General features: G+C 51.8%; 1 protein-coding gene across 7 annotated transcripts in view; it reads right to left on the bottom strand.

Moving 5' to 3' along the window:
* Positions 1–12,160, bottom strand: part of SEPTIN9 (septin 9) — a 126,130-nt gene that overhangs the window by 51,929 nt on the left and 62,041 nt on the right. For 6 of the 7 annotated variants that reach the window (XM_030287064.4, XM_072936890.1, XM_030287066.4 and 3 more), the window contains one exon: positions 1,164–1,817. In XM_030287064.4, the coding sequence (XP_030142924.4) occupies positions 1,164–1,817 (654 nt within the window). Of the gene's footprint in view, positions 1–1,163; positions 1,818–7,881; positions 7,885–12,160 lie in introns of all 7 variants that reach the window. The other variant, XM_072936895.1, reaches the window with a different exon arrangement.

Here is a 12,160-nt window from a genome sequence, read left to right as displayed (position 1 = left end):
TAAAAAAACCCAGCTCAGAAAAGCCATGCCTACACCACACACAGGAAGAAAAACCTTCCCGAGTCCTGCAGGTTTGACATCAGCTCCCCTGCTGACTCCTGACTTGGTTTTCCACCAGCACACACCACAGCCTGGCCTCTCTGCACGTCAGTGTGAGCACAGGGCTGCACCCAGGAGAGGGGATGCAACCCCTGGTCCAGCTCCAGGGCCAGGCATGGACCTCCCAGCTCCTGGCTCAGCCACCCCAGCCCATCCCACAGCCTCCAGGGAGAGGCACAGGGTGGGGAGGGAGGAGGTGCCCTCCCCCTGACCACGGGATCCCTCACAGGAGAGAGCTCATGGGCGATGGGGAATGGAAAAGTAATTAACAGGTCTGAAAGGAAAATCTCCAAAACATTCTGGAGAATAAATGACAGCTGGCAAGGGAGGGAAGCTGGCTTTAATATGGAATTAATTGAAAACAAGATAGAGCTAATATAAGCCAGGTCTCTAGTTTAATAGTGGCTCTGGTCCATGATGTTATTAGACTTTGTGTCCAAGGTCAAAAACCCTGACTTCTGCTAATGAAGAGGCGGTTCCAGCCCCACAGCCATAAACAACACCACCAAACAATGATACCCTAACAACGCTTCCAGAGCCAGCACCTCTCCCACACCTCAGAGCCTTTCCAGGGCCCCGTGGGTCTGCACACAGGGCCTGAGCTGGCAGAGCTGGCATTTCCCAGCACCTCGGGAGGCACAGTGGAAATGGGGATGTGGCAGGATCACCCATGACAGATCTGATGTGGCTTTTCCTGCGGATTCCCCTTGTCCCTCATCCAGCTGAGGATCCCACGAGATCTCTCTGTTCCACAGGGCAGGGGGATGTCTCTGGATGAAGCCCTGCTGCTCCCACACTGATTCCCTGCTCCTCTCCTCACAGGGATCAACCAGCAGCTCCTGCCACACTGGCACCACAGCACTGCTCAGACCTGCTCTGCCAGCACAGTCATTTCCTTTTCTCTTTCCTTCTAGACTCGACAGGATTTCTCACTGAACTCGACAGCTCATTCAGGCAGGATAAGCCCGAGGGGAACAGCTCTGTGTGCAGACACATCTGAGCACAGCATCACCAGAGGAGCTGCAGGAGCAGCACGCAGCTCCTGGCACGGGGGCCACACTCACCTTCCTCCCTCTTGGCCGGGCTCTCCGTGGGCACCAAAACCTGCAGCTTTGGCTCTGCCAGGTGGGGCTGGGCGGGCAGGGCAGGCTCTGAGCTCTCTGCTGGCCTCGTGGCCGGGCTCTCGGCGGCTTTGGCCACCGGGATGTCCGGGCGGCGGGGCGCGGCGTCGGGCGCGGTGCTGGCGGCGGGCTCGGCGCGGCGCGGCGGCAGCTCGGGGATTTTGGAGGCCGGAGCCTCCGCCCGCCGCAGCCCCGGCTCCTGGGGCTTGCCCAGGGTGATCTCAGTCCTCCTGGCCGTGGGCTCGGGGGGTTTGTGCCCCACATCGGCTCGCTTGAGGCCGAAGCGCGACAAGCCCGAGGTGGAGTTCTCCACCTGCTTGGATGAGATGTCAATGGAGATTTCTGTTCTTCTGGACACCGGCTCGGGCAGTTTGGGTCCAGAGAGCTCCACTCTCCTCAGAGGGGGCTTGGGGGATCTTTGGACTGTGGGCTCCGCATGGCGGGCGGACGGCTCCGAATTCCTGGCGCCGAGTTCCTGGAACTTCTGCGTGGAGCTGGACACGGTGGACCTGAGGAGGGTGTTCGGGGCCCGTCTTTGTGGGGTGGAGGAATTTGAAGACTGATCTACCTCCTCGACCTCAAAGGATCTTTTCAGAGCTGAAAAACATCAAAAGTAGTTGAGGATTTAGTTACGGACACTGCACAAGGCTCCTAACTCCATTTCTGCTCCTTCATCCCAGGACTCACAATCAATTTAAGCAGCTGGGGATAAAAGGCCATGCCGCCTCAGACAAGTTAAAAACGCAGTAATAAAACAAATCAGGGACAGGAAATTCAGCCCCAGAGCAGAAATCATCCCCACACTGCCTCCATCCCACGCTCAGAGGGGAGCAGAGGGTCCCACCATGGTATGGCAGAGCAGAGAGGGCACTGGGTTTGGGGGGAGACAGAGATCCAGCTTCAACACCTCGCTTTCCCTCTCACATCCAAAGGATGCACAGATAAACACAGGCTTTCCTGTAAGCACTGCCAGCCAAATCCAAGTTGGGAACAGGAAAACAATCCCAGGAGAGCACCAAATCCATACAAATGCAGCAAGAAACCAAAGCTGGCAGCCACAGAAGCTCATATCCTTAAAAACAAACCTAGAGACCACGTGAACCAAAGACTGAAGTGTTTTGAGCACATGAACTTGAGACCCCCATACAAGGAAAGGGACAACTGATCCCTGCTCCTTACAGGACTCAGCCAGGTGGAAACAAAAGGTTGAACTCCACAGAAAAGGAACCACTGCTGGATCCCATTGAAAAGCCACGGGCTGTAAAAACTCTCTGGTCCCCCCTGAACCCCCAGGCAGGCACAGGGTCAGGGCAGGATAAGGCACAGCCTTGGGATCCCAAGGGAGCCTCCACGAGGCAAGGCTGAGCTGGTGCGGTGACAGCCACACTGCTAATGGCCAACACAAACATCAGCAACCAGTCCACCCATCCTTTACATCAACAGAATAGCAGCAGTGAGATTTAGCCTTTAAAAACCTGGGCTTGAGATCCTACAGGACATCAGGCTGGTGAGGGGCTTGAGACAATGGGTGCTGCTCCCTGCAGCAGTCCCTGCCCTGCAGCCTGCACTTGGCACAGCTCAGGCACTGCAGGTCTGTGTCCAAGTCACAGCTCTCAGCATCCCAGAATAATTAATTCCAAAAAAGCCCCACACTGGAAAGCTCTTTCAACATGTTCAAACTCTCAGGTCTCAAACCCCAAGTTGGAGCTCTGACCCTCCAGCACAGATTTTCTACAGTTTCCCTTCTCCACCACACACTTTATCCAGAAACTAACATTTTAGCTGTTTTTTTTTTCCCAAAACCCCCACGTTTAGAACAATGCAGCAGCCAAGCCCAGCTTGCATTTTGCTGGGAACAAAGAGAGCGGAAGGGATGACCCGACAGGGAGCCCTTGCCTGGCCTTGAGCAAAGCTGGGTGGGCAAGAGCAGCAGAGAACACTGGCAGCTCCCTGAGGGATGGAATCACACTTCTGTCCACGTCAGGCTCTTCAAACCTGCCTGTCACTCCCCCAGCCAGCTCAGTCTCCACCTCTTCCCTGGAACAAGCAGCTCTCTAACCTCCTGAGAGATGTGTCTTGAGGAACAGGGTAAATGCTCTCAAGGAACCCGGCAGCAAAGGAAATGCTGACGGGTGTCTTTCCTTAAAGAGCATTGTCCTGGAGATCCCTCAGTACCAAGTGGTTTGGGGATTTCTTTCTGCCCTGCTAATGAGCTTTGGATGCAAACAGCCCTGCTGAACTCCAAGGGCTCCTCACATGAGGCACATCCATCATCTCCACTCCTCGGAGCCCTGCTGCCCCTTCCCAAAGGAATGGTGAGTAACCCGGTTGCAATGCTGACCTACATGGCCTCTTTCTTTTGACTTTGAACCCCACAAAGTGCCCCAAGCCCAGTGTAAACCTGCCCAATGCCACCCATGTGGTCTTTCTGGAGCACAGCCAGCCCCTGCCCTTATCAAAGGGTTGGAGTGAATCACAACCACCAAAAATGGCTTTTTTCCAGGGCCTTCTGGGCCCTGTTGCAGAAAAGAGAAAAAGGTCAAAGCCCAGACACAAAGGGGTTCAAAAAGCCCCAGGCAGAGCTGCAGAACCACGATTACAGTCTCAGGACAACCAAGCCCTCCCGATAAATCCTCCCTGGTGCTGCAGTGCCAGCGGGCAGGAAGGGGCACTGAGGTGCTGGGCAGGGAAACTTCACCCCAGAGAGGGGCAGAAATGGCTCAGCAGAGTTCCTGACAGCAAAATGGTGAGGAGCCTCAGGTGCCAGCAGCATTCCCTCCCCAGCAGGGTCACTGAGCTGCCGGGGACAGCCCAGGAGCTTTCTCTACCCTCTCTGCAGGACGGGGTGACCATCTCAGGGCTTCACAGGGATTTCAGTACCAGCTTGTCCTGCTGGCACATTTGTCACTGCCCTGAGTTCAGCGTGGTCTGGAGAAGGTCAGAGATCCCAGGCAGGAGAAAGGAGGACTGTGACCACGAGGGTTTGTGCTTCCACCTCTGAGACAGAGCTCCACTGATGTTGCTATTGGACATGAAATGAGTACACAGACGTTTGGTAAGTTCAAAAGAGAAAAAGACCTAGTTTTATTCAAACATCTGGTATTTATAGAATTCTAAAAGTGACCACGGATTGGAGGGTGGAATTACCACCTCTCCAACCACACTGGTCCAAAGATCAATTACTCATTTCTCTCTACCTACAAAAAAATATATAAGCTATTCTATTTATACATGAAATTGAGTGGGAACTCTGACTCTCAAATATGTAAACATTATCAGAAGGCTAAAGAAATTTTATGAAAGCTTTAAAACTTTCAAAAGAACTATAAAAGAAAACTTAACACTTTTAAAAATCAAAGCAACACACTGCTATGAACACGATGATCCTCAGGAATGTCACCTTCAGCAACGCTGGCCCTCAGAGGGACCAAGCATGGCTGGAGCTCCCTGCCAGCACTGCCTCTCTCCTCCTTGCATGAGGAGAAGGACCTCAGGAAGCACATCAGCTCTCACAAAAAAAAGAGAAAAAACTTATAAATAGTGTGTCCTGCACAGAGCCAGGAAAGGAAAGTAAACAGCCTCTGCTCCTCCTCCCAGCTTCCTGCAGGGAAGTGTCTGTATTCCTCACAAAACAGCAGCTGAAGGCAAAGCAGGGCTCTAGGGCCCACACCCCACCCCAGGGTCCCCCATGGGCAGTAGTGGCTAATCCTCAGTGTCCCCAAGGGCTCCAGGTCCCCTCATATCCCTGAGAGCCCCAGACAAGGTGTCCCTGCCCTGAGCAGGGCTGGCCACGCTGCAGGGTTGTCCCCACTGTCGTATTTTCCGGGGGTTTTGGGCACAAGCAGGGCTCCCCCAGCCCCACCAGCAGCATCCATCCATTGTCTGGCTGGTGTTGGAGGCAGCTGGGCAGGGAAGGTGCTGGAGGTGTTGGGCACCACCCTTCCTTCTTCCCCTGGAGCTGCCCGTGGGGCTGAACCTGCACTGCCTTTGGCACGTCCTTCTTTCAGCCAGCCCCAACCCATTCACACATCTCTGGCTCAATCCACCACTGCTGAAGGCAGCAACTTTTGGGCAGGGAAAGCCCAAAATCCCCTAAAATGAGATTTCCAAGCGCTTCCTATTGGATGCAACCTCTGCAACAGCCCAGCACCATCATGTCTGGGCTGGGAGCTGCTCACTGCCAAGTCCCTTTTTGGGACCAGACCTTTGCAAAACCCCTCAAGGTCACGGAGCTTTGCTCAGCACCACCCAGCTCTGCATGGCTGGTTCAAAACCACCACTGCTCATCTGTGGGAATCCAGGGCTTCCCTCTGGCTGCCCTGGAGGGCCTGAGACCCTGGCAGGGGTCAGGAACCCCCCTGGACAGAGCCCCCACAGACACTGGCTGTGATCTCTGTCCATGGAAAAGAGTTTTCAATCTTACAGGATGAATTACCAGCTCTGAGTGTTTGATATGAGTAATAATTAAGTGTGGCACGGGTGGAAAAGTAAAATTTTAGGATTCTAGATGAGGGGTCCAAAGGGGACAAGATGGAGGAAATTGGGTGTGCCTTGTCCTTTTTCTCCTTCTTCATGCCCTCCATGTTTCACTGTGGTGTTGGCATTTTTCTGTTGGTTCAGGCTGGGGACACACTGTCCAACGTAGGTGACAGATATTGGCACGTTATTGTAAATCCAGCACAGGTAGTTTGTGGTATTTAATGTTTGTAACATCCCACTGAGGGCAGAGCCCCACACGCTGCCCTGCAGGACAGAGCTGCGGCAGGGCAGCAGAACATGTTAGAGATAAACAGAATAAACAACCTTGAAACCAGCACAGACCAATTATGGCTTCTGCTTTGGCAGCGGGGCTGACAGACAGAGACTTTCTACAATCTCAGAATCATCAATACCTCAGATTCCGACACTCATCCATCCTCCTGTTGGGTGAGGGAGGCAGGGCTCTCCGAGGAGAAAACCTTGATTTCACTTTCCATTTTACACAGCAGTGTTGAGGATGGCTGCACTGGGAGGCCACTGTGTCCTCCTGGTCACCCCCCAGCCAGGCACAGCAGGTGACAGCCAGCAGTTAAAGCTGCTCTTTAGGGATCTTCTAAGCTGGGGAGGGAGGGCAGAGGTCTGGTACAAATCCCAGCAGCTCATGCAACAGCCCAGAGTCTTGCAGAGATGTCACAAGTGAGTGGCACTGGGGACTCCCACGGGCAGGAGAGTCCCTCCTCAGGAGTCCCAGGCAAGCCAAGGGTGCCCAGATGCCATGAAGGGATCTGGCTCCTGCACAGGGACTCCATAATGTGGGAAATAATAGAAGTAAGAAGATTTTTTGAAAGTTGGAAAGGTAGGTCTTAGAAACAGAAAGAGCAGAGAAACTCCAAATTAGCTGCAGTTGTAAAGTCTGAAGGTAGAAAAAGTTACAAGAGGACATGAAACAGTAGTTGAAGTCTTAGGTTTGGTAAAGATAGACCTTAAGATTGGAGAAAGATATGTTTAGCAAGATCCTAGAAGGTTTTAAACCTAATAATGAAGTATTGAGTACTGTTAATAAAAGCATACAAGTAAACATTGTGTGAAGTAAGTGTATGTATACTTTTATGTATAATTGGTTAGGACAACTGTCTGTGAGCTTTAGCAATATGTCACTGGCTAGAAAGTTTTTAAGATGCTCTGTAACAAAGAAATCTTTGGCTGCTGCTGGCTTTGCCATTTTCCTGTTGCCTCAACCACGCAACGAGGCTGATGCTGCAGTAAAGCTGAAGGAAGGTACCCCAGCAGTTCTGTCCTGTTCCTGAAAAGCAAAAAGCACACACACCAACACACACACCTGTCACACTACAGCACAAAATAACTCACACATGGATGCTAGATGTAAAAAGGGAAATAAAAGAACCCAAAGAGAGGATTTTACTTTCTGACTCCACAATATATAGAATAGCAAAAGTGACAGTGGATTGGAGGGTGAAATTGCCACCTCTCCAACCACACTGGTCAAACCAACAGCCCATCAATTCTCTCCACTTACAAAGAAGAATGCAAAACAATCATCATTTACATGAACAGTGTGAAAAAAAATCCGTAGAAATATATAAATATATAAACATCAAAATATCTAGAAAACTTTTAGAAGAACTATAAAACTCTGAAAAAAACCAAGGTAACACACACCAACACACACATCTCCCAGCTGGAAGCTCTGGAGCACACAGCACGCTGCCACCACACTCTGCAGCCTGGCCCTGGGGGGGTCAGCCAGGGAACATCTGCAACATCTGCTCCTCCTCTCTTCCCTTTTTAACCAGAATAGCCTACCAACAGGCCAGGGGAGGCTTTACACAAGGAAACATCTATGCAGAGAGCTCAGGAGGAGACCAAAATAAACAGCAAGGGATGTTGGCTCCTCTGGGACCCTCTTCCCAGCCAGAGCCTCCAGCTCTGCCACAGCCCCGGCCCCCAACTGCTTCCCATTAAACATCCTGTGCCCCTGGCGTGGTCTCTGTAACCCAGGGGTTACATTTGCTTGCTTGCTTAAGCACAGAGAGCTTTCCTTGGGTTTTTGGCCACATTGGAGCCTTATGGGGCCGGGGCAGGCGGCGCCCCGTGATTTCCCAGCACACAATGGCACCGTTTGAGAGCCAGGGCTGGCTCTAAACTGCTACCAGATGGTCACCTCCTGTTCCCAGGCGGGAGAGGGGGAGGCTGCAGCTCTCATCTTTCAAGGAACCCTTGGAAACCCAACACAGCATTCACTGCTCACGGCCCTAAAGCTTCCCAGAGCGCCGTGGCAGGCAGCAGGGTGCTCCTGTGTGGGAGTCCAGGGCTTCCCTCTGGCTGGCCTGGCAGGTCTGGGACCCTGGCAGGGGTCAGGAACCCCCCTGGACAGAGCCCCCAGAGACACTGTCTGTGATCTCTGTCCATGGAAAAGAGTTCTCAATCTTACAGGATGAATTACAAGCTCTGAGTGTTTGATAGAAGTAATAATTAAGTGTGGCACGGGTGGAAAAGTAAAATTTTAGGATTCTAGATGAGGGGTCCAAAGGGGACAAGATGGAGGAAATTGGGTGTGCCTTGTCCTTTTCCTCCTTCTTCATGCCCTCCATGTTTCACTGTGGTGTTGGCATTTTTCTGTTGGTTCAGGCTGGGGACACACTGTCCAACGTAGGTGACAGATATTGGCACGTTATTGTAAATCCAGCACAGGTAGTTTGTGGTATTTAATGTTTGTACCATCCCACTGAGGGCAGAGCCCCACACGCTGCCCTGCAGGACAGAGCTGCGGCAGGGCAGCAGAACATGTTAGAGAGAAACAGAATAAACAACCTTGAAACCAGCACAGACGAATTATGGCTTCTGCTTTGGCAGCGGGGCTGAAAGACAGAGACTTTTACAATCTCAGAATCATCAATACCTCAGATTCTGACACTCCTGGTGCTTTTCTGGCCCAGGCTGAGAGCAAAGAGTGTTTGCCCATGGGGCCACCTGGGTCTGGCTTATCCAAACCTCCCCTGAGTGGTGGCACTGAAGAGCTGCCACCACCCAGAGCAGAGATGGGCGCATTGGAGTGAACTGAAGGCTCAGTTATGGGGGCAAGCAGGGGGTTCTGCATGTACCTATAGGGTATTTCCACTGTGTATTAAACCTAAAGGTCCCACAGCAGAAAGGGAAGGGAGCAGCAGGATATCTCTACCCCATCCTCAACAACAATGTGCTCCCAGCTCCCCTGAGCCCCTCAGTGGGGTCAAAATCGTGGGTCTGAGATGGAAAATCCCTGGCAGTGCAGGCAGCAAGCGATGCTGCACAAACTGGCAGGATTTTGTGAGTACACACAGCTTCAAAACAGCCTGAGAAACTCAGATCCCCCCTTACACCCAAAGAAACCAAGGCAGGAAATTTTAAAAGCACCTTTCCCAAAGTTCCTGGTGATCTAACAAAAGAAAGAAGAGAAGTAAGGGTTGCTGAGGCCCCTCCCTGTGCTTGTGCCAGGAGGCCTCACACCTTTCCTTTAGCAATAAACCAAACTTGCTGCACTATGTATATAAAATGTATCTATATATATCTAAATAGAAATATATATAATATAAATATAAACATATATATCTAGAGACATACATATATATCTATATCTATATATATCTAGTGACACTCTGCTGTTGTACCCTGACTCTCACGCTATCCTGGGTCAGGTTATGAACAGTTTATGCCCAAATAAATCCTTTCTCTGATTTCACAGACAGTTCTCAAAGGAAGTTGCAGCAGTCTGCCTGGTCTGACACGAACCACATGTACCAGAAAAGGCTGGCAATGTGCTGTCCCCATGCAGGGCCTTCCTCAGTGGTGTAAACGGTACCAAGAGGTGAGTTCTGGTGGAAATTTGGGGATAAATGCAAGTTCAGAGCTCTGACATCAATCAAAGCAGCATTTGTCTCACTCACAGCAAGGCATAAAACAGCCTGAGGTTGATGCAGCAAACTGCTCCTTTCCCAGAAATGAGCATGCAAAAGCAAAGTCAGGACTAAGAATAGAAAGAAAAAAAAAATCCACACTCAAGATTAATAAAAAATCCCAGCTTTCCAGTCCCCATAATGCAGTTCTCAACAGATTTTAGCTTGATTCTCTATTACACTTGGGTTTATATAACCATTAACTTGCAGCAAAATGCTTCCAGATCAGACCAGGATATTTTAGATCCCTTATATTCATTTCATACTTGTACAGAAAATTACATAAAACACAGGGTATCCAGCCCAGCAGATTGCATTACTGCCTCTGCCACGGGCTCACTCCAGCTCCTGTCTCTGCTCTGTGATCCAGTTTCCCTTCACAGGGGGAGGAGGAAGGAGAGAAATAAATCCTTTCTGTGCCTCCCATGGGGCTGTAGATTTGGTTTGGTTCACTAATATTTCTAAAATGCCTCGAAACCATTACCCAGAGACAAAAGTATGATGCAGATGGTCTTGCAGAGCCCAGCCTGCCCCGTGCTGGTGCCACAGATGCCATCCCCAGGTGACATAAATCCCAGTGCCCGTGCAAGGGACATGGAGAGTGACCCAGGTGGGTGACCAGGGACTGGGTGATTAAATCAGTGAAGTCTCCATATGGGAAGATGCTTTGATGGGTGATGCTGCAACATGCTGGTTAAAAAGCTGAAGAAAAAGGGGGAAATTGGTAAAAGGGGCAAAGGAAGGACCCAGGAGCCATTCCCCCCTGCAGTGCTGCCCACTCCTGCCTGCTGATTGCTGCTGTTCTTGCAGCCAGCTCTGAGGACTCTCTTGGAGGGGACACCCAGCACTGCAGAACTGTTGTCCAAACGTCCTGAGGGCTGGCAGAGAGCAGAGCTCTCCTCCTCCCCAGGAAACATGCTTTGAAAAATCAAATCAAATCCATCCTTTGCACATTTCCCTGCTTTTTTACTTCCATTGGCCAAGATGAAAGAAAGGCTGAGTCCCAAGCCCAGCCCTCGTCTCCCAAATCAGTGCAGTGACCAGTGGCACTAATCCTCAGGGCTGAGAGGCTGCAGAGCACCCACCTCACCCTAGCAAGGGGCTGCACAATTTTGTGATGCTTGTGTCCCAAACTGCCACCTCTGCTGCCAGGATAGTGGCACAGACTGATGTCACAATGTCCCCTGCCCTGCAATCCACAGGAGTCACACGCCACCCGCGGCATCTCCCCTTTTGGCACACAAACCAACCCAGGGCCACCTTGGATGGACACTCCACTGCTCTGGAGGTGTCCCCAGGAGAGCCAAGGGCTGAGCTGCATCCAGAGCCTCCAAAAGCAATCAGGGTAAAAGCCTGAGTCACAGGCAGCAGGAGATGAGAGCTGCTCAGAATGAGCTGGAGCCAGCAACAAACCCCTTCTTGCCCAAGGGCTGCTCCTTGCCTGCACTGTTTGTGGCAGGGAAGGGAGTGAGGAGGGGTCTCCTGCACCCAGGAGGGCTCTCCCCATGTTGGCACCAGCACAGCAGCTGGGTACAAACTGCTGGTGCCACCAGAGGGGTGCCAGGACCAAACAATACCCTGCAGGTGTGAAATGAGAGGTGGCCAGGACACAACCCCATCCCTGTGAAGGGCATGACAGCCCAAAAAAAGCACCCCTGATGGACCCTGGCCCCCACCAAGCAGGCACAGCCCCACCAGGAACTGAACTCAGGACCACTGACTCATTTCACAGGCTTCAAACAAGCTTAACCAGGATTTAGGGTCACTTGGCTTGTTGCTAAAAACCAAAGAGGTGCCAGAGTCCACTGCAGCAGGAGGGGACAGGGAGGTTGGGAGAGGGAAAGTCCACATGATATCCTTGCAGAAAGATGCTGCCTTAAATATCAAAGTCAGAAATGTGAATATCTGTAGTGATTATGGGCTCTGAAGTCTCCATTATTGTCTTTGGATTTATGACACGTCCACATCCAGGTTTTTGTGGCTGCTGTCCTGGCTCCTGGAAAAAGGGCTGAGCAGCTCCCTGCAAGGAAGGGCAGCAAACCAGAAATGAAACCAGCACCCTGTGAGGCCATGGGGCACCCAGAGGTGCCAGGTTAATGCCTGGCAGTAATTCAGCCCCAGGTTTGCTGGCGTGTATCGGCCAAGAGCCAGAGCCACCCTCACTCAGAGCTATCACACCTGACCCAACACATCCCACAGGTGCTTCCTACCCACCCCACTGCCCAGTCCACCAAGGGGCACTGAGCAAAGACTGCAGCATTTCAGCTGAGTCCCTTACTGAGGGAAAGGTGCTGCCAAGACCGCAGGGACTGGGAAGAGCCAGCACGGTGCTCCAGGCCCTGACTCACCTCCAGGCACCAGCACTGTGCTTGCAGAACTAAAGCAGCTGCCCTGGCTCTGGTGCAAAGACCATCCCCTCCCTGTTCCTTCCCACCCAGGCTCCTCTGCAAGGTCTCTTTATGGCTAGCACAGTCTGTGCCTGTGGGAGTCCAGAGCTTCCCTCTGGAT

The sequence above is a fragment of the Taeniopygia guttata genome, chromosome 18 (genome assembly GCF_048771995.1).
Source record: "Taeniopygia guttata chromosome 18, bTaeGut7.mat, whole genome shotgun sequence".
NCBI lineage: Eukaryota > Metazoa > Chordata > Aves > Passeriformes > Estrildidae > Taeniopygia > Taeniopygia guttata.
The sequence above is the reverse complement of the archived record's forward strand: the minus strand, read 5'-3'. Positions and strand labels throughout refer to the sequence as shown.